At 37.5% G+C, this 18,551-nt stretch overlaps 1 protein-coding gene across 1 annotated transcript in view; it reads left to right on the forward strand.

Moving 5' to 3' along the window:
* The first annotated feature begins 1,814 nt into the window (after window positions 1-1,814).
* ryr2a (ryanodine receptor 2a (cardiac)) overlaps window positions 1,815-18,551 on the forward strand; it is a 156,175-nt gene continuing 139,438 nt past the window's right edge. Inside the window, exon 1 of the mRNA XM_088284276.1 lies at window positions 1,815-1,944. Within this exon, the coding sequence (XP_088140402.1) occupies window positions 1,900-1,944 (45 nt within the window). The 5' untranslated portion in view covers window positions 1,815-1,899. The remainder of the gene's footprint in view (window positions 1,945-18,551) is intronic.

An 18,551-nucleotide genomic window follows, 5' to 3' on the forward strand; every position in this document is an offset into this window, starting at 1 on the left:
TTCCAAAGTAGATATGTTGGTCCATTTCTTCTTTGTCCAGGAAGCCAAAACAATTTGAAATGTAGACTCATCAGACCACTGTATGCTCAACCGCTTTGCTTCTGTTCGTCTCAAATTCGCTCGGTAATTTTGTCAAGACATAGTTTTCTTTTTGCCAGTAAGTTTTAACTTGAATGTTCAATCATGCTCATCAGTGGCATTTAAAAAAAAATCCTAATTACGATTGCATTTCCTGTTGAATGTTTCTAACTTAACTTAGTCACTCCTAGCCCAGTTAAAATGGATCTTTGACGTCTATAAGTGCCAATGGCAGTGAATGAGTTCATATTGCAGACAGAATGTCACCATATGAATGGGCAATGCTTTAAACATTTCTGGCGGAAAGGCCAGCTTGCATAGTTACCGTTGTTAAAATTTTACAACGCACTGGGACAGCATCCGACTGAAAAATAACCTATGTCGTTAATTGTGTTATTACCTGATGTTGTCTTTGAGTATATGGAATAGTTTGGTGGTAGCACACCCGTCCCCATGGGTCAGACCATAAGAGGCCGTGCCCAACCATGCCAAGGCTTGTGCAACCCCCAACCCCCCTTTTGGTGTCATGAAATATCAATGCTGTTATTTATCACTTATATATTAACATATAAGGAATCAATGGTGTTGTTTTGTTTGATTGATGGTCAGTCTTTGCTGCAACAGCCACATGAAAATAATGTGAGATGCTCGGTGTCAATATTTGTTTTGTTGATTTAGGTTTTTGCCTTGTGTTCCTGTGTCTTCTGTCTTGTCATGTTTATTCTGTCCACCTGTGTTTGTTTACCCAAACTAGTGTTAACCAATCAGCTCCCTTCAATCCTTTGCGTCTTGTCCTGGTGTGCCTCTGTCTCGTTAATTTGTATTTAATCACCTGTTTGCTTTCAGTTCGCATGAATGAGTGAGAGGGAGATCTCGACATGGTTTGATGTTGTACCGACATGGTCACGGGGAGGTCACGGTCGAACCCACAACCTTCGAGTGGCCTTGATGATGACACCTTAAAACTTGAGAATGCAACAAAGTCGCCTTCTTTCAAGACCACCCGGGACGCCTTCATTAAGATAAGATAAGATAAGATAAGATGTCCTTTATTAGTCCCACAATGGGGAAATTTGAGGTGTTACAGCAGCAAAGATATAGATCACACAGAGTCGGCGGCGTAATGTAGCCGTTAATGTATAACATTAGCAGCAGACATTCATAAAAAGCATGCACATATACACAGTATAAACGTATCTAAGTGTAAGGAAACACTCCTAATGCCTGTCCATTATACAGAGGGGGAAACGCTGTAATGATAAAAACTACTGAATGATTGAAAATACTGCAATGATAAAAATATTGCAATGATAAAGTACTGTAATGGTAAGAGTACTGAAATGATAGAAAAGTACTGCATGATAGAAAATACTGCAATGATAAAAGTACTGTAATGGTAAAAAGTACTGCAATGATAAAATATACTGCAATGGTAAAAGTACTGTAATAGTAAAAGTACTGCAACGATAGAAAAATACTGCAATGATGAAAGTACTGCAATGGTAAAAGTACTGCAATGGTAAAAGTACTGTAATAGTAAAAGTACCGCAATGATAGGAAATACTGCAATGATAAAAGTACTGTAATAGTGAACGTCCTGCAATGGTACCAAGCATTGCCGACAGAGGGCGCCAAACAATTTGCCTCCCCCCTACCTGTGCAGCTCCTCCCATCGTGTGCGCGCACACCAATGAAGCGAGTCCCAATCGTTTTCGCTCTGTGACCGTTCCGACACGTCCAGGCGCGCGCACACCCACACTAAGCCACAATAACTTCCCACAAGCTGCGGCAAGCTCGCGCCTGCCCAAGCGAGAGCAAACCATGGCTGACGGAGAAGGCGAGGATGAAATTCAGTTTCTGCGAACTGTAAGTCGTTTCGATGGTGCCGAGGATAAATCTGCGTGCGTGACGTGACACTTTGATGGTGGGCGTGTGCGTGCGTGCGGGAAGGGCAGCCAGTTTACCGCATTAAGGATGACACATGTCATTTGGCAGCGAGCGTGCTTCACGCGCACATAGGATGGATGGCAGGTGGGGGAACGGCGGGGGAATTTGTCAGCAGTGCGCATCGTCAAGGCGAATCGAGCTGGATTTTCTGGGCTCGTGTGTTGGTTGGACTGGGGGGAGCGCAGTGCGGTATAGACAGTCAAGTCTACATAACGCTTGCTGCTGCAGCCGGTCACTTGGCTACTCAGCTGATTGCTTTTCATATAGTGCTGCGTGTCGTAATAAACTTGCATTGAGAAGAGACAATACTGATAAAAATCCAGAGCTTTCCACTTTTTAGATTGAGGTTATTATTTCAATTTATTTGAGCAGTATGTCCTGATTATTGTTTATTTTCCAAATCATGTATAGGAAACCTATACACATATTTACTAGAAATGTGTTTTAAATATAAAAAACGAACTAAACATTGAAAACTATATATACAGTTACTATCATATACTACCTCACTATGCTTAAAAAATCTACATTCAATATAAAACAACAGTATTCCTGAAGCAGAAAACACAAGACACTATCAACAAAGTAAGGCAACAACAGTTGAGATTAATTGCAATGTATCATTTTTTTTAAATAATTAAAATTGCGAGGAGAATAGTAAAAGAAAACCTATCACTCTCTTAAATGTGACTTACTGATGCCAGAGCTTTGATTATGCAATCAGTGCAGAGCAACACATTTGAACTCAAACATTAAATCAGGTATATAGTTGGTATGAAAAAATAGTTTTACCTTTTTGGTCTGGTTCATACTTTTCAAATCTGTCCTGAAGGCCCCCTAAAATATGCTTAAGAACACTACTGTATAGAGAAAAAAAAGATGCATCAGACAAGAATTGGCACTATTAAATTAGGCCTCTTTTAGATTGCTGACTTAAGCGCTGTGACCTTTTTCTTGGCTCTGCATCATCCTATCATTTTGCACCCTTGCACAAATAACTCGTTGAAACCAGTTAAGACCGTGAAATCACACATTGTCACTCCGGCTAGTTACGTTCACAATCACATAGTTTTTAATGGACCCAAACGAGTCTCTGTTTAGTTGCTTACTTTTTGGTCTTCAACTTAAAATGTAATGTTGTGAAGTTTACACATCTTACCTGTCTGTGTGCGTCTCCTCCCTGCGTCCTTGTTTCGGAGGGGTTTTGTGTGTCCCATTGATGCAATGACAGGGGTCAGTCAAAGAGACCAGTCAAAGCACAGCTCAGCACACCGTTTGATGATTTAGTACAATATGTTCTCTCTCTCAAATGTTCTCCCTCACACAGATGTGGCTCACTGACTGTCTCCTCTTAGCCAGTCCTGGAGTTGGGGCTTGATGGTGGCCGGCTAACAAAATCTCCTTCCCATTGGCTCCCCACCTGTGCGAGAAGCGAAGTGGGTCAGGTGCTGATTGAACTGGATGATGGCCAAAAGTGGCACCCTTGGCAAACTGATCTGCTTGCTGATGATGTGGTTCTATTGTTGTCATCAAGCTGCAATCTTCAACTCTCCCAGAGCAATTTACTGCTGAGTGTGAAGAGGTTGAAAATCAGAACCTCCAAATCTGAGGCCCTACTCTTTGGTCGGAATAGGATTGAGTGCACGCTCAACGTCAGAATGAGATCCTGGCTCAAGCAAAGTACAAGTACTTTAAATATATTGAGACTTGTCTATGAGTGACATAATACTAGAGCAGGTGATTGACTGGCGGGTTGGCGTGGCTTTTGCAACAATGTAGATTTGTCATCAGTTTGTCGTGGTGATTGGCGGTCGAGCGACATTCCCACCCTCACCTATGGTCAGGAACTGCGTGACATGACTGAGTGAACAAGGTCACGGATACGTGTGGCCAAATATAGTGGCCTCCGCTGTGTATCTTGGCTCTCCCTTAAAAGATTGGGTGAGAAACGCGGTCATCCGGTTGGCACTTAGAGGAGGGCTGCTGGTGCTCCACATGGAGAGGTGGCAGATGAGGTGGTTCGGGAATCTGGTCAGGATGTCCCCTGGAAAACTCCCGTTTGAGGTGTTCTGGGCAAGTCCCGCTGGAAGATGCCCTCGGGGACAATCCTGGACATGCTGGAGAGACAATATCTCCTGGCTGTCCTGAACACGTTGTGATTACCCCGGATGAGCTGGATGAAGTGGCTGGTGAAAAAGAAAGTCTGGGCTTTGCTGCTAAAGCTGGTGTCCCCGTGATCTGACCCCCGGGTAAGTGAAAGAAATGGTTGGATTGATAGTCTTTGTGGGTTTTGTAGTGAGCGAGGAAGTTTGAGTGCTTTGAGTACCTCAAAGGTAGAAAACCACTGACTAAGCGTGTCCATTACTATACTCGAGTCTCTTTACTTTTGTATTTGCCGTCTTCCATTCTGCCATCCTCTTTCTCACGATTCTGTCGAAAACATGCTTGAATCCAAACGTAACACGCTTCGAAGCTCCCTCCATATTACTAATTTTCACCAGGTGACCTTTGCACTGAGCATCATAGCATCTGTTGACATGTTGAGGTTAAGGTAATCTTAGATGTTTCGCCTCTCATCTGAGCAGGTTTGCATCATTTCATAAGCAGAGACATGTACATACATCTCTTCAGTTCCAATGGCCACACCTTATCAGATTCATATTATGGTACTTAAAGGGGAAGTCAAGTAAAAAATGTTCTTAACAATAATAAGTTCTATGCACCCTCATTAATCAAAACACGGTATTCTGATTAATATTGCGTGTGTGGAATCTTAATTGTGCCTTAAATTCCACCCGTCCGTGTCCATCTCAGAGGATAGCCATTTTTGTCACTCGCTGTCGATGAAATGAATGCAAAAATAACCCAAAAGCATGATTCACAGGTTGAAAAAAAAAGGAAATAGATTTGAGTAGTCTCCTGTGGTATGAACTTAGTAATAACAACAACAAACCCTTAAAATTGATTCATTAAAAAAAAGGATAACTTTTATTAATCTTGTGAATGAATCTGGAGTTTTTATCTTTTCATAAGTTTAAAAAAACCTGAATAATTCACTACATTATTTAAGATTGAATCGGTTACTTTCACCCATCCTCACGCATGGAAAATAAAATTGTGGAGGGGAATAAAGAGTCAGCAACTAGCACAAATAAGATGCAAAAAATGGCTCTCAGGGGTAAAGATGAAAAAAAAAACATTTTGCAAATGGTATTAAAGCACGATGGGGGTTTCCTCACCTTGCTTATTTTGTGATTGATTCCCATTTTGGAATATTTCATATCAAAATATTTTATAAAATAATTGGAAGAAAAAAGTATTTGTATAAATGTTAAATTGAAAACCCCACTGCAGGTTTTGTGAGGAGCACCTGTTGCTGCATTTGTTTTACTTCTGCCAATATGTTGCCATGTTTTGAAGGACTGTAAAACTTTGGTTAAAGAAGATTGGAGTTATCATTTATATCATGCCTATTACGCTCAGTATTTTTGAAAGGAATTGTACGCCTTCTTTGGAACACTATATTATTGCTGGGAAAAATGCTCATCTTAAAAGTAAAAAAGACAAAGAAAAGATGATAGGATATGAAATGGAGTATTTTTTCAACTGAGGTAAATAATGTCTGCCCTTTTCTGCGCTATATTGCTCTGTTTTTATTCTTTTTGGTGAGGGAAGTGATTTATTTTTTTATTAACTGTTGTCAATGATGCTGATTACAATGATAATGATGATGAAAATAATTATGTTTGTGTCAATGGAAGGGTGATTGTTATGTATGGAAGTATGATGATGTTTTTTTTCTTTTTCTGTTCATATATGATCCTAAATAAAGCAGAAAAAAAAATGGAAGTGGCCAAACATGGTTCCGCCTAATGTGAATGGTGGTAATTGGTTTCAAAATTATTCATACAAATAACAACAACATAAATCACTGCAAAGCTGGAAAAAAAAACAATACAAGAAATATATCAACAAAGAAAATTATCGAAGCTAGTAAAATCTAGGAACAAAAGTAGCAAAAAAAGATCACAGCATGAACTAGTGGGGGAAGAAAACTAACTGGAAGCCAAGAAACAAATAGGCATGGACTCTTTGGCCCGGTCCCAATACTCGCTCAATGACGTTCGCGTCGAGGCTGCGAGTGTGTAAGGCGTCCCAATTCTCGAAAGTGCTCTGTTGCCCCGCCCCTTTTGCGCCTGTGCTCAACAATCCGGCTGAGTCCGCATCCACGGCCCCTCAGCTGAAGCATATTATCCACAATTAATTGCTGATGTGTCCAAAATAGCTGGAAACTGACAACATTCTGTGTAATTCCTTGGCCTGTGCCCCCCAAAACAAGTATATATATTTTTGATAGTAAATATCAAATTATTGCACATGTTATGATTTGTATTTTTTAAATTTTATCATGTTTTAAAGTCACATATGTATTTTTAAAATCGCCTGTGTATTTTGACATAGTGCAGGGATGGGGAAACTTTTTGACTGATGGGCCAGTGGAGCTGGGCCAGGAGCACTATCTAATGGGGAAACTTGGACATTATAAAATGATTGAAAAATTTAGATTTTTTTTTTTATTTTATTTTATTTTTTTTAAGTCCGCCGAGGCCTTATGCGGCCCGATGGACATAGTTTGTGGCTGATGTCTTTTTTCATTTCTAACACGTTCACTCACGTCTGCAAGCGGTTACGGTGTGTGTTTGATGTGCCGGACACAATGTCCTTTTTGCTTCGCTAACATATTGTAGCGTATAATATAGATTAAGGAGTCATCAGTCAGCGAACTCACGTTTTTAACAACCAAAACTGTGTGCCTACGCCATGTTTGACATCAAAGCAAAAAGATCTGCGCTAACTGAATGATGCATTCACAAACTGGGAAATTCCACTACTCATAGGAACAAAACATGACATATTTGCCACAAGCCCTCATTGGCATCACATAACAATCACATAAATACATGTGTTGCAATATTCTATGTTATAGTAGTAACAAGAAATAATAAAAAATATGTTCCTCCTAATAGTTTCATTGATTGTGTGTAGACCAATTTACTACTAGTAAATTACCCATATTAGTGAAGAAAAACAAAAGGTTTGGGATAAAGGTAAAATGAAAACAAAATTAAAAACCAATGCAAGTGTTTAATTTAGTTTTCTTTAGCACAGTGCATTTTCCTAATTTACTCCTGATTCACTACCATCCAGAATTACAAATAAATGCTTGTTGCCCAAGTAGAGTGAAATTTGTATTATAATATTTCTTTTTGTATTTATAGATAGTTTCATAGTATTAGTGCAACTCTGCTGAGAGTATAGTTTTGGTTTCATTTTAAAATCCAAAAAACAATTGCAGCCAAAAGTTTTAAGGTCACAATCTTGCCTTCAATTTAAACTGCACCATTTTTTATTAACATCTCAGAACTGCTGGTACAAGCTGGAAAGTTTAATCAAAGTTGAATGTTGTATCATCTCATTAATTTGTACATGCATAAAGAATCAAGCTGTAAACTAATTATTGGTTATATAAGAGCTGCTGCTTGCTGGTGCGACATGCCACAATTTACATATGATTAGTCGACTAATAACAACTACTATTGGTAAAATAATCATTTGGGGCTGCCCTAGTCCACATACATTTTGGGACAGTTTTTTTTTTTCAATATTTTGACCTTATCAGCGACATATTTACAATGACTTTGCATGGACAAATTATGATCAGTCCCACCAAGACATGGAAAGCGGGAATGCGGGCATGGCCATATTCCTCATTTGTTGTGGACAGTTTTATGGTCATTAGTTTTGTATTGAATTCTCCAAAACAAATTGATAAAATTGAAAATGCAAGCTGTGCAATATAATTCACCTGATTTAAAAATAATGTTGTAAAATTATCCCTTTAAGGAGCAGCTACCCGCGCCAGTGGGTGTCACTAATAGTGTGTGTTTGCTGTGATGGGTCCAATGCAGAGGTCATATTTCCTGTACACATATGTACATGTCGGAAAGTAAATGTTCACTTTCATTGATAAAGGACAAAGGTAGATGAAGACTTTTATGCAAAAGGGAATGGGCCGTAAATGGAGACAATTACCATAAATCGATAGGATAGATTGGGTAATCTTGAAGCTATACTGTTCAAAACACTGGTCGTTATTTTAACATAGACATTGCTACATAGAGTCTAACAGAGCACATTTTCCTCAAATAGAGTCGATGCAGAGGACTTTTCTGGTCGTGAGTGTATCTGCCATATTCGATGCGTTAGCGCCTCCCGGAACTAATGCACGACAACCTCACTCAACGTCAAAAAATGACAACCTGCAAAGTGCACAAAGTTAATGTCTTTCGTTCACATCACTCACACACACTAATTAGATTTGGGTTACAGATTGGCAATTGAAACAACATATGTAGTTATTAAATCTGATGACCATACACGTTTACGCCCTCATTCAGCATATTTCACAATTTATCACTACATTAACATTGTGCCACTCATATCAACGTTAGTTTGTGAGCTTGTGAAAAAAATAACATGCATTCTTCTAAATAACTTAATGTATAGACATTCTTGTTACAAGTTGTGTTTCATTAAATTTTTCGAGATGTAAATGTTAATTATGGTTTTAGAGATAATGTACTTTGATAGTAGGATCACTGAAAAAAATCTTTAGTCAATCCAGCATGTTTTTACTAAGCGTGATTTTATGACTTACGACTTGCTTGAACCAAGTAACGACTCGACTTGATTTGCTTGATTTTTATATTCCACACTGACTTGACTGAGACTTGAAAGTTATGAGTCAGGATTTGCTTGTGACTTAAACATATGCGACTTACCTCTGCTCTCTCTAATCACTGTATTGGAAATCCCCATTTCACAGAATCCATTCATATGTTTTAAATACTTTGATTAAAAATAAAAACGTACAAAAAATATACTGTAAATGGGAACCGCATCACACATCAAATTAGGTCATTCTTATAAAGCATATTTGCGCAATTTAGGACGTTTTAGTGGAGTGTTTATTCACTTTCTGTGCCTGATAAATTTGGCAACACTGCAGTTCAAATTTCAATTGCACCCTGCCATACCTAAACATGGTTAAAATTAATTAATATTCTTCAGGTAGCATTTTCTTTTATGGTTTATGCACCCTAGCTTGAGCAGTATTTTAACCTCTGAGAATACAAATGTACTTTGCTGTAGCTTCATATCCACTACTAATCCCTCTTAAGATTTTCTAATGTTTTTATTTGTGTTGCTTGTCCTTGTCCTTGTCTGTGCTGTGCTATTTTGATGTGATGTGTGTGTGTGTGTGTGTGTGTGTGTGTGTGCGCATGCAGATGGCCCTGTCACCTAATGTCCTTCTATGGGGCTAAGGGGAGACAGTTTCAAATCCTAGTTAGGAACAGCCTGCACACAGTTAGGATTTACAAGAACAACTGAATAAGAAGTCATGTGTGCTTAATGTTTCAGATTCTTTCAAGGCCATTTTCGGGGGAACAAAAAAGACTATTATAGCTCCATGTTCAAGGAAATTCTATGCACAGATCTATTAAACCATAAGAGACCGTCCTCTTCCTGTTATCATTATTAGTGTTATACTATTATATTATTTTATTTGGTTCTGTCTTAGCAGTTTCAGACACTATGAATTGATTAATTGTTTGAGAGGTGTGCCTCAAAGAACTTTTGTCTATAAAGTACTGCATTTTCCTTCGATTTGACCAACACTATTAAAAGGCACAGTGATTGGCTGGCAACCAGTTCCGGGTGTCTCTCGCCTACTGCCCAAAGATAGCTGGGATAGGTTCCAGCACCCCCCGTGACCCGAGTGAGAAGAAGCGGGACAGATAATGGATGGATGGATATTAAAAGGCAGTGTGTGGAGATTAAAAAAAAAATGCATTCAAACTTCTATTGTTTGGCTCAAGAAATCATTAGGGTAGTGTGGGAGAGTTTCATAACAAATGGGGAAAATCAAAAATATGAAAAAATATTGAAAAAAAAAAAGGGGGAAAAAAATGCTAAATATGTGAATTGGGGGATTGCAAACTGTGAATATGCGGGGATGGACTGTAATTTTAATTTGGAATATCAACCAACATCACTAGATGGCAGACGTGTCTTAGTTGTGCCTACACTGGGTTTTAAGGCCTCTACACACCAATCCGACGTTGGCCATTGTGGCCAGCTGTTGCGTCGGCCTGGAAGTCGGCACGTCAGACTGGAAAATGATGGAAGAAATACCTCGGACCTTCTATGCATGCGTGAGAAGTTGTACGCCTCCATGCCGTCGGCGGCGAAAGTCAATGTGTAGCCTTTGAAGGTGATGTTGAATAATGGTGCGCTTTTGTGAATGAGAGTGATTACTTTGTCTTCACGCTCTTCTGTCCAGCCGGCCATTAAGTCCATAGAGGAGATGTGAAAATGAGCAAAGTTCATTTAGTCATTGAGAAATCAATTCAATTTTCACAGTTTGTCCACTTTCGTCACTTCCCGTACTTGTCCAGTCCAGATTTGTTTGCTGACTGCTAGTCATAGTGATCATTTGTCCTGACAGCCTGACCTGATTCTACATGGTTAATTTGCCGAACACGCCCACAGACACCCCAAGAGCGGCTCCGACTTTACGACATGGCGCGCTACACCAAAACAGACAGTGCCTACTGAATTTCGGGTGGCTGACGTCAGATTGGTTAAGGCCTAAACAAACAGGAAAAATCAAATCTATGAAATATTACAGAGGGGGGAAAAAAGCAAAAAATACAAATGCGAATTTGAAGGGGTGGACTATGTACATATACATTTGTAATATCACCCATCATCACCAGATGGCAGACATGTCTTTCGCTTATACTGGGTCTGATACTGTACTGCCTTGTATTACAATGTGAGTATGCCTAATAATTTTTGACAGATTTGGAATATGTTGGACAAACATAGTACCTCAGTAAATATCATATTTTCATTTAATTTTGTGGCAAAATTATACAAAATTGCACTTAATGTTGGGACATCGGTCACTGATGGTGTAGTGGTACACTTGCTGGGTTCAGTTCCCACTCAGTGACGGTGTCTATGTCTGCCCTGTGACTGACTGGCCAGTTCAGGGTGTAGTGCGCCTTTCGCCCGTAGTCAGCTGGGATAGGCTCCAGCACCCTCCCGCGACCCTGTACAGGATACGCAGTGTGGATAATGACATGACTTAATGTTGGTTTCTTGTTCAGCGGTTTTGTGCTGTCCTTGAATGGTAATTTCTTTTGCAAGTGTGCCCTTGGCACTGAAAATACAGTTTGTGGTTATTTTGTTTGCTTCAAACCCTTTGTTTGTTTGATTCGGATACTGGATCTTTTATACATGCATTGAAAAGTGTATTATCCGAAATGAAATTTATAAATATGTTTGTCCATATTTCAAACATTATTTCATACATCTAGTAAGGAAGTTCATGTAGCCCACATGCTGGGCCATGCAGAGGGCGGGGCTAATGAGGCTCTGGTTCCGGGCAGCCACCTGGAAGGGGCCAACCTTAGTGCCCCCATTTCTCTCGTTTGCCGTAAATGTATTAGGTACACATTGATTGGCTCATCAATAATTGATTAATGTGAATGTTAAAGGGGCATCCTGCTGCGATAGCGGGAGCGTATGCTTTGAGCAAGGTCTGTCTACCTCCCGAATATTAAAATAATTTCCGATTACGGGTATCGGATGCAAGCCTGAATTTTAAAAGCGTAATAAGAACGTGAATCTAAATATTTACCTCTCCTCTAATTCTGCACCATCAAATCCTCCAGTACTCTCCACTAAGTGCACTTGGAATGCAGATCAATACAGAACACGGTTACTTGTGAATGCTGATGTCTCAGCATGGCAACTGTGTTGGTGTTCACTACAGGAGAAGCATCCGCTCCATACCTCTCATTTCTAGATGTTTGTTTATAATCAACTGCGACATTTTTTTTTAACCAAGATAATTATTTGAAGTTCAAAGGACATATATAGTTGAATGTATTTTTTGTCATTTTTTGCAACCAATTGTTCCTGTTTTCTAAATGTGCTTTATTTATCTATGTGTTGCATTGGGTACAGTTCTAGATTTCAGTACTCTGTTACAGTCATGTTTTATACCACCAATTTCCTTCTGATTTCATCTTGAATCAAATTCAAGATGCTATCAGCGATACCCAGCTGATACCGATATGTTGCCAAATTCACTAGTGCCTACTTTCGAGTAATTCTGGATGTAGTGTGCCGGTATTTGAAATCATGCTGTAACATCATAAAAAAATAGACATTAAGGTAAATGCTTTGTGCTAAACACAGGAGTAGATTTGCAGTAGCAGTCAAATATTCATTTATTTTTTTGATTTTTATATTTTGTGACTGGAATTGTAATTGCCAATAATTAATTAAATACACGCAACAACACATTTCAAAATATTCTGCTAACAGTGAGAGCAAATGAGACTGATTGTAAATAAAAATATATTGTACAAATATAAAGGATATTTTTAATCCATCTTTTATGTTTTGGCGTAATTGCTCTATAATTTCGCCACCCCTTGTTTACACCAACCTCCACACACACCTGGTTTAGGTGTGTTAAAAGCCTTGAATTCATTTTTTCTTTTTTAATTGCATATGTATACTCAAATCTTGAAAGTTGTAGATATTGTTCACCAGGCACAGAACCAAGCTTATCCTATAGCAATTTCTGTTCCCAGACCTCATCCCCATTAAAAACCTGTGGAGAGGGCCCTGGTCGAGAGATTGTGCGAAGAGGATGGCCGAATATATCCCTCTATCTGTATTCTCCCATCTTGTGAAACATTATAGAAGAACATGAGGGGCCCTATCTTGGTGGACTGCCGCCTGAACGCTTAGTGTAAAAACGGGCGTAACTTCATTTTACGTGTCAGTGCAAGCCTAGTCTGGCATATTTTGTGGCTATGTTGGGCGTTACGGTGAACGGGTTTGCCTCATCCTCGAATCATTCGACAATCTACTCACAGAAAGTAGTCTGCGTTCAGCGTAAAAACGGCCGCTACGTGATATTTGCGCCAGGCCAATGGACTGATTCAGTGTGTTTGTGAATTTGGTGGACGCACTGCGCCTCATTTCCGCAATTTTCTCAGTGGGCAACATTAAAGTACGTCATTATCTATGGTAACTTATCCCAAGGAAAATGATTATCCAAGTGTGAGTGAGGAGTCAAATACTCCAGACACTCATTTAAAGTTTGTTTGTGTTAGTTTTAAACAAATTGTGTCCACCGTGCAACTTCGGTGTTGTTCTAAATCCACCAAGGGGAGCAATGCTCTCCATGTAGGGCCATGCTGACAAGACCTGTTTGTGTTACACCACTAATATATAAACACAATTGTTTGGAGAAGCAGTTCATACAATAGAGAGACTATGCTGGAATGTAAGAAATGGAACAGATATTAGTGTAAATTAAAAAATGATTCCTGAAAACTGAACATTGCAACAGATGTAGTTATTGTGGGATTTAAGAAATGTTATAATTCTCATATCACACTATTAAATACAGTATTAAGACCTATCCTAATAATCCATCTATCCCTTATCTTTACCGCTGCTCCTCACTGGGGCCGCGGGGGTGCTGGAGCCTATCCCAGCTGTCTTCGGGCAGTAGGCGGGGTATACCCTGAACTGGTTGCCGGGCACACAGAGACGAACAACCATCCGCGCTCACGCACCTACCTAGCGGCAATTTAGAGTGTCCAATCAACCTGCCATGCATGTTTTTGGAATGTGGGAGGAAACCGTTGAACGCTTGATGCATCTGCGTAGGCATTGCCGTTACCATTACGTCACTATCTGCATTATCCGCTCCCATGTTTAATAATATAGCAGTTTTTTTCCAACATTTAAAACAGTTCCCAGGTGTCTTGATAGAAAGTCCCTGACATGTTGTTGCAGCGATTAATTTTCTCAGCCTTTTTGTGACTTTTTATTTAGAAAATTATTTGATCATGTAATGACACTCAAAATTTAATCTAAAAATATTCCATAATCTCGTCCAACAAAGGTTGATGAATTATTTATTACACATACACCATAATATAATTTCCTGTTATGTATTTCCAAAATTGACAATTTCTGGATCTTTCCTTGCTTTGAAAAAAAGCATTGCTAAGGCCTTTCTGTATTGAAAGGATTCAAGGATCCAGCATGCAGCCGGCAAGGTGGGAGTGAGGTTGGAGTAAGTCACATATGTGCAAGTCCCAAAGCAAGTCAGTTCTCAAGTTAATTTAGAAAAGAAAAAATAAAGCCAGTAAAGTCAAGTTGCCAGAAAATTTCAAGCAAGCCATTCAATTAGCTCAATCACAATGTATATTGGGGTGGATCCAAAGTATTTTTTTGCTGATCATAACCCAAAAAATGTACATTTATATCTCTAAAATTTAAATGAACAGCCCAAAAAGTGCATTTGCATCTTTTTAAAAATTAAACCAACAACAAATTATGAATAGGAACTATATGTAATTATATTTATATTAAAATGTATTATTATTATTATTATTAATAATAATAATAGTAATAATAATAATAATATAATTATTATTGTTTTTGGAGTTTTTGCACATATTTATGCATTGTTTGCAGCTACTTTGTAATGTATTTATGTTACTGAAATGATAAATATCGAAATACAATGAATGTTGGAGTAAATATTTGATGACAACAAAAATATCTCATAACTTATGAGATACTTATGAGTCATAAGTATTTAATTTAAGAGATCACATCTACCAATTTCCCATAGTTTTTCCATAGATAATAGCTAAATATATTTTAGATCTAGCAGGATCATAATTATTTTGTTTTGCCTTTTTTTCTTTTCTTTTTTAATGCACTTACTTTTAATTAGTTTTTAAAACGGGGTTGCTATTATTATTTTTCTTTCTTCGTTATGATATTATTGAAAATGTTTTTTTCTTTTAGTTTTTCCTATTATTATTATTATTATTATTATTATTATGTTTAAATATATGTAGAATGCATGACCTTCCGTCCTCTGTTTGGTTGAACAGTAATACGGAAATAATGTATTAAAAATAAACCCCAAAAGCTTGTATAGTATATTGATTGACAAAGATTAAATCGAAGGACATTTGAAGTATAATTATAGTTAGTTTTAGTTTTATAAGCATAGAATGTAGTTTCAGTTAATTATCACTTTTTTTTTTAAATCACTGTCATTTTTATTTTAATTTGTGAACAAAAATCTTTTTTCAATGTTAGTTTTCATTATTTGGTTATTCATGATTCCGTTTTTATTATCCAAATTGTTTTTTGGGTTTTTTTGTTTTTACATCAGTAGCAATGTCAAAAACAATGCTTTTCCATGTTTTCTTTTCTGCCTGTTCCTCATGATCAACCTACTAGACATTAAAATAAATAAGAAATTTAAGAAAACAATGCGATCTCATAACGTTTTCCATCACTGTTTACTGTGTAATCCAAAACAGCAGAAAATATAGTAGTGCTTAGACACATTTTCGGAAATAGAACCATAACAAAAAGATTTACTTAAGGCACTCCTGAGAGGCAGCATTCTCTCCATGATTTAAAAGTAAATGCTCCGTGATATTTCCGCGAGAAGAATATGTTTATTCTTCTGCCGGGATTAGTGTTGCATGTGATTGACATTGTGATCTGATAGTAATGGCATTGCTAACTGAAGTCCTCTGTGTAGCACTTGGTGGTGGTTGTGACTCATGTACTTTTCATGCTCACTTTCAAGATGGAAAAGTGTAGCACTTTTAAAACCGTGATCTTATCAAGTTGCGGTATACCTTGAAAAACTTGAAGCTAGTAATACAGCATTGTGGTATTATGCTAATAATGAACTATCAATTATGCCATAATGCATACACATTATATGATGCCTTTTCAAGCTACAACCAGATTTTATTTTCATCTGAAGAAACCTCCATCTGACCCTTTCCGCAGTGCAGACACTTGCAGAGAGGATGTGCTTTGTATTGGATGAGTGTTGTAAGGTGCAAAAAAAGTATCAGGAGTAATAGCAAAAAGAAAAAAAATAAGAAAGTGAAATTGACAGCCTCTTGTCGCTCTTCACTTCTGTTCCTCATAGCTTCTCACCACAGTGCTCTTCTGTAATCTGCTCGCTCGTCGCATAATGATCCAGTGCAGTGTGTGCACGGCAGGAAGAAACCTTAAACCTGTGATTTGATCATTGAAATGCACTGTTGAGATGGCTATTTTCTATGGTTTGGGTTTATTCCATGTTCTATGAACAAATGACATGACAGAACCAGTCTCATTTGCTACAATCTTTGCTTGGTTCTCATTTTAGACACTCCCACAAGCCTATTGTGCTGGATGTTATGCATTCGGGTTTAAAACTGTGCCATTTGACTGAAAAGTGCAGCAAGTCACGATGTAGGCTGGGCCACTAGCCGCATATTGCAATGTCCTGTAAAAAAAAAAAAAAAAAACACTGGACATTTTTATTTTTTTTTATTTTAATCGAGATCTGTAAATAAATTCTCGTTGAATTTTGGGAGGGAAAAAAACGAATTTCGTGGTATTCAGTTACAGTACAATAGACACTGGTGCTCAAATTAATTAGTGATGTTATTGATATAAACTCATTTACTGCCATTGACGGCTAAAGACGTCCGAGAGCCTTTTTTTTCACTCGGCTGGAAGTGAATGATTTAATTAATGGAGTAAGAGAAACCAGAGTTATTCTGGATTAGAACAACACAAACTTAAAATATCAAAAACAAAAACTCTGTTAAACGAAGTAAAGGATACAATGGGGGGCGTGGCCATATTCCTCATTAAAAGTAGGCGTTTTTTTTCTTTTTTTCTCATTTCATCAAAATTAATAGATAAAAAAGAAAGTGTTTACGAATTTCAGTTTCGTCATGGAAAAATATATAAACTGAGTTTATTAGTGAAAAAATAGGCCATCTTGGTCGGATCTTGTCCTCCTTTAATCGATTATAGATCGTAGTAGGATAAAGAAAGCTCACAAAAAAATATTGCCAACCAAAATTCAAAAAAGATTTGAAAAAAGAGAAAGCAAGTATAAGTTAAGGGGAACAGACATTCAGGACTAAACTGGATCGAATGTTGTGTTTCTGTGAAATGATTTTTTTTATGGAACAATTTGAACGAATATATCAAAGAATCCAAGTGAGACATCACATTTAAAAGAAGAAAGCCAGTCTGTTAAAGAAATGTGAAATGTTCATTTTTGTTTGGTCGGTATACCAGTGTTATTTTTGTTTCTGTGAACGGCATTAACTGAATTATAACTTGGAAACGGAATGTTTTATTTTTGTTGTTGTGTAAATGTAGTTATTAATTTTTTTTAAAACTGTATTTTTGTTTCATCTTTTATAAATGAATGAAATAATAAGAAATGTTTATTTTGTAAACCATATTTGTACATTATCTCAGGTTTTTTTTTTTTTTTACATTGTCTCAAAGATTCAGAATAGTGATAATGTGGAATTTTCAAAAAAATTAAAACAAACATCCAGTCAAAGGAAGTTACATGGTTTAAAACAAAAACGACTTAAACAAACTGTAATGGTATCACCAAAATCCAAAATTCCATATCAGGTATGTCAAACTTATTTTTGTGGACGGCCGCATTGTACTTATGGTGTCCATTATGACTCATAACCCATATAAATATATGTTCGCCGTACAATATCACATACACACAACAAATTGATGGAAAGCCAGTTTTGAAATCAGAAGCTAGTAAGTAATTGTTTGTTCAACAATTTTTCAATTTATTTTAAAAGGGGAGGATTGGTTACAAATAAATAGCAACATCCTATATCTCAATGTTAAAAGTGAAGAAAATATATTAGAAACAGGAAGTTAACGCACATGATTTGCCCTTCGCGGGCCACATAAAATGAGTTCATGGGCCAGATCTGGCCCTCGGGCCTTGAATTTGACACCTGTGTTCTATATTTTCCTTCTCAATGTCAACACCTGTCAATCCTTGCGTCCAAATCTGTATTGGCGACGATTACGGAATTGCAAATCGGGTGGCCAATATTTATTTCTGCTGAATCTGAGTACTTCCTTTTACACAGTCCACCACGTGATCTTATTAAAGCACTTGTTGGAAATCTCACTTCACAAAATACAGTACATGCTTCCATGAGTCCAACTAATATGCAGCCACAGTATAAAATGTCCTATGCCAAACAATTTTGTTGAACTCATACAAAACTGAAATTACATTTGTAGTGTGGTCTATCCCAGCTGACTTTGTGTGAGAGGTGGTTATAAATCAATTATTTATGACTTTAAATCCTGACCTTTATTTGTTTATTGAAGAAATCATATGGTTCTACTGCTGTATAGTGATATTCAATTTTCAAATATCAAAGAATGCCATTTTTCTCTTTTAGTTTGTCATTTATTGTCATTGTAAATAAACAGAACTGCAGTTTGAATAGTGTGTATCGTATCAACTTCTGAGATTTTGTTTG

Source organism: Idiotropiscis lumnitzeri, chromosome 20 (genome assembly GCF_059441095.1).
Source record: "Idiotropiscis lumnitzeri isolate Australia: NSW breed Sydney's pygmy pipehorse chromosome 20, RoL_Ilum_1.0, whole genome shotgun sequence".
In the NCBI taxonomy this organism is placed as follows: domain Eukaryota; kingdom Metazoa; phylum Chordata; class Actinopteri; order Syngnathiformes; family Syngnathidae; genus Idiotropiscis; species Idiotropiscis lumnitzeri.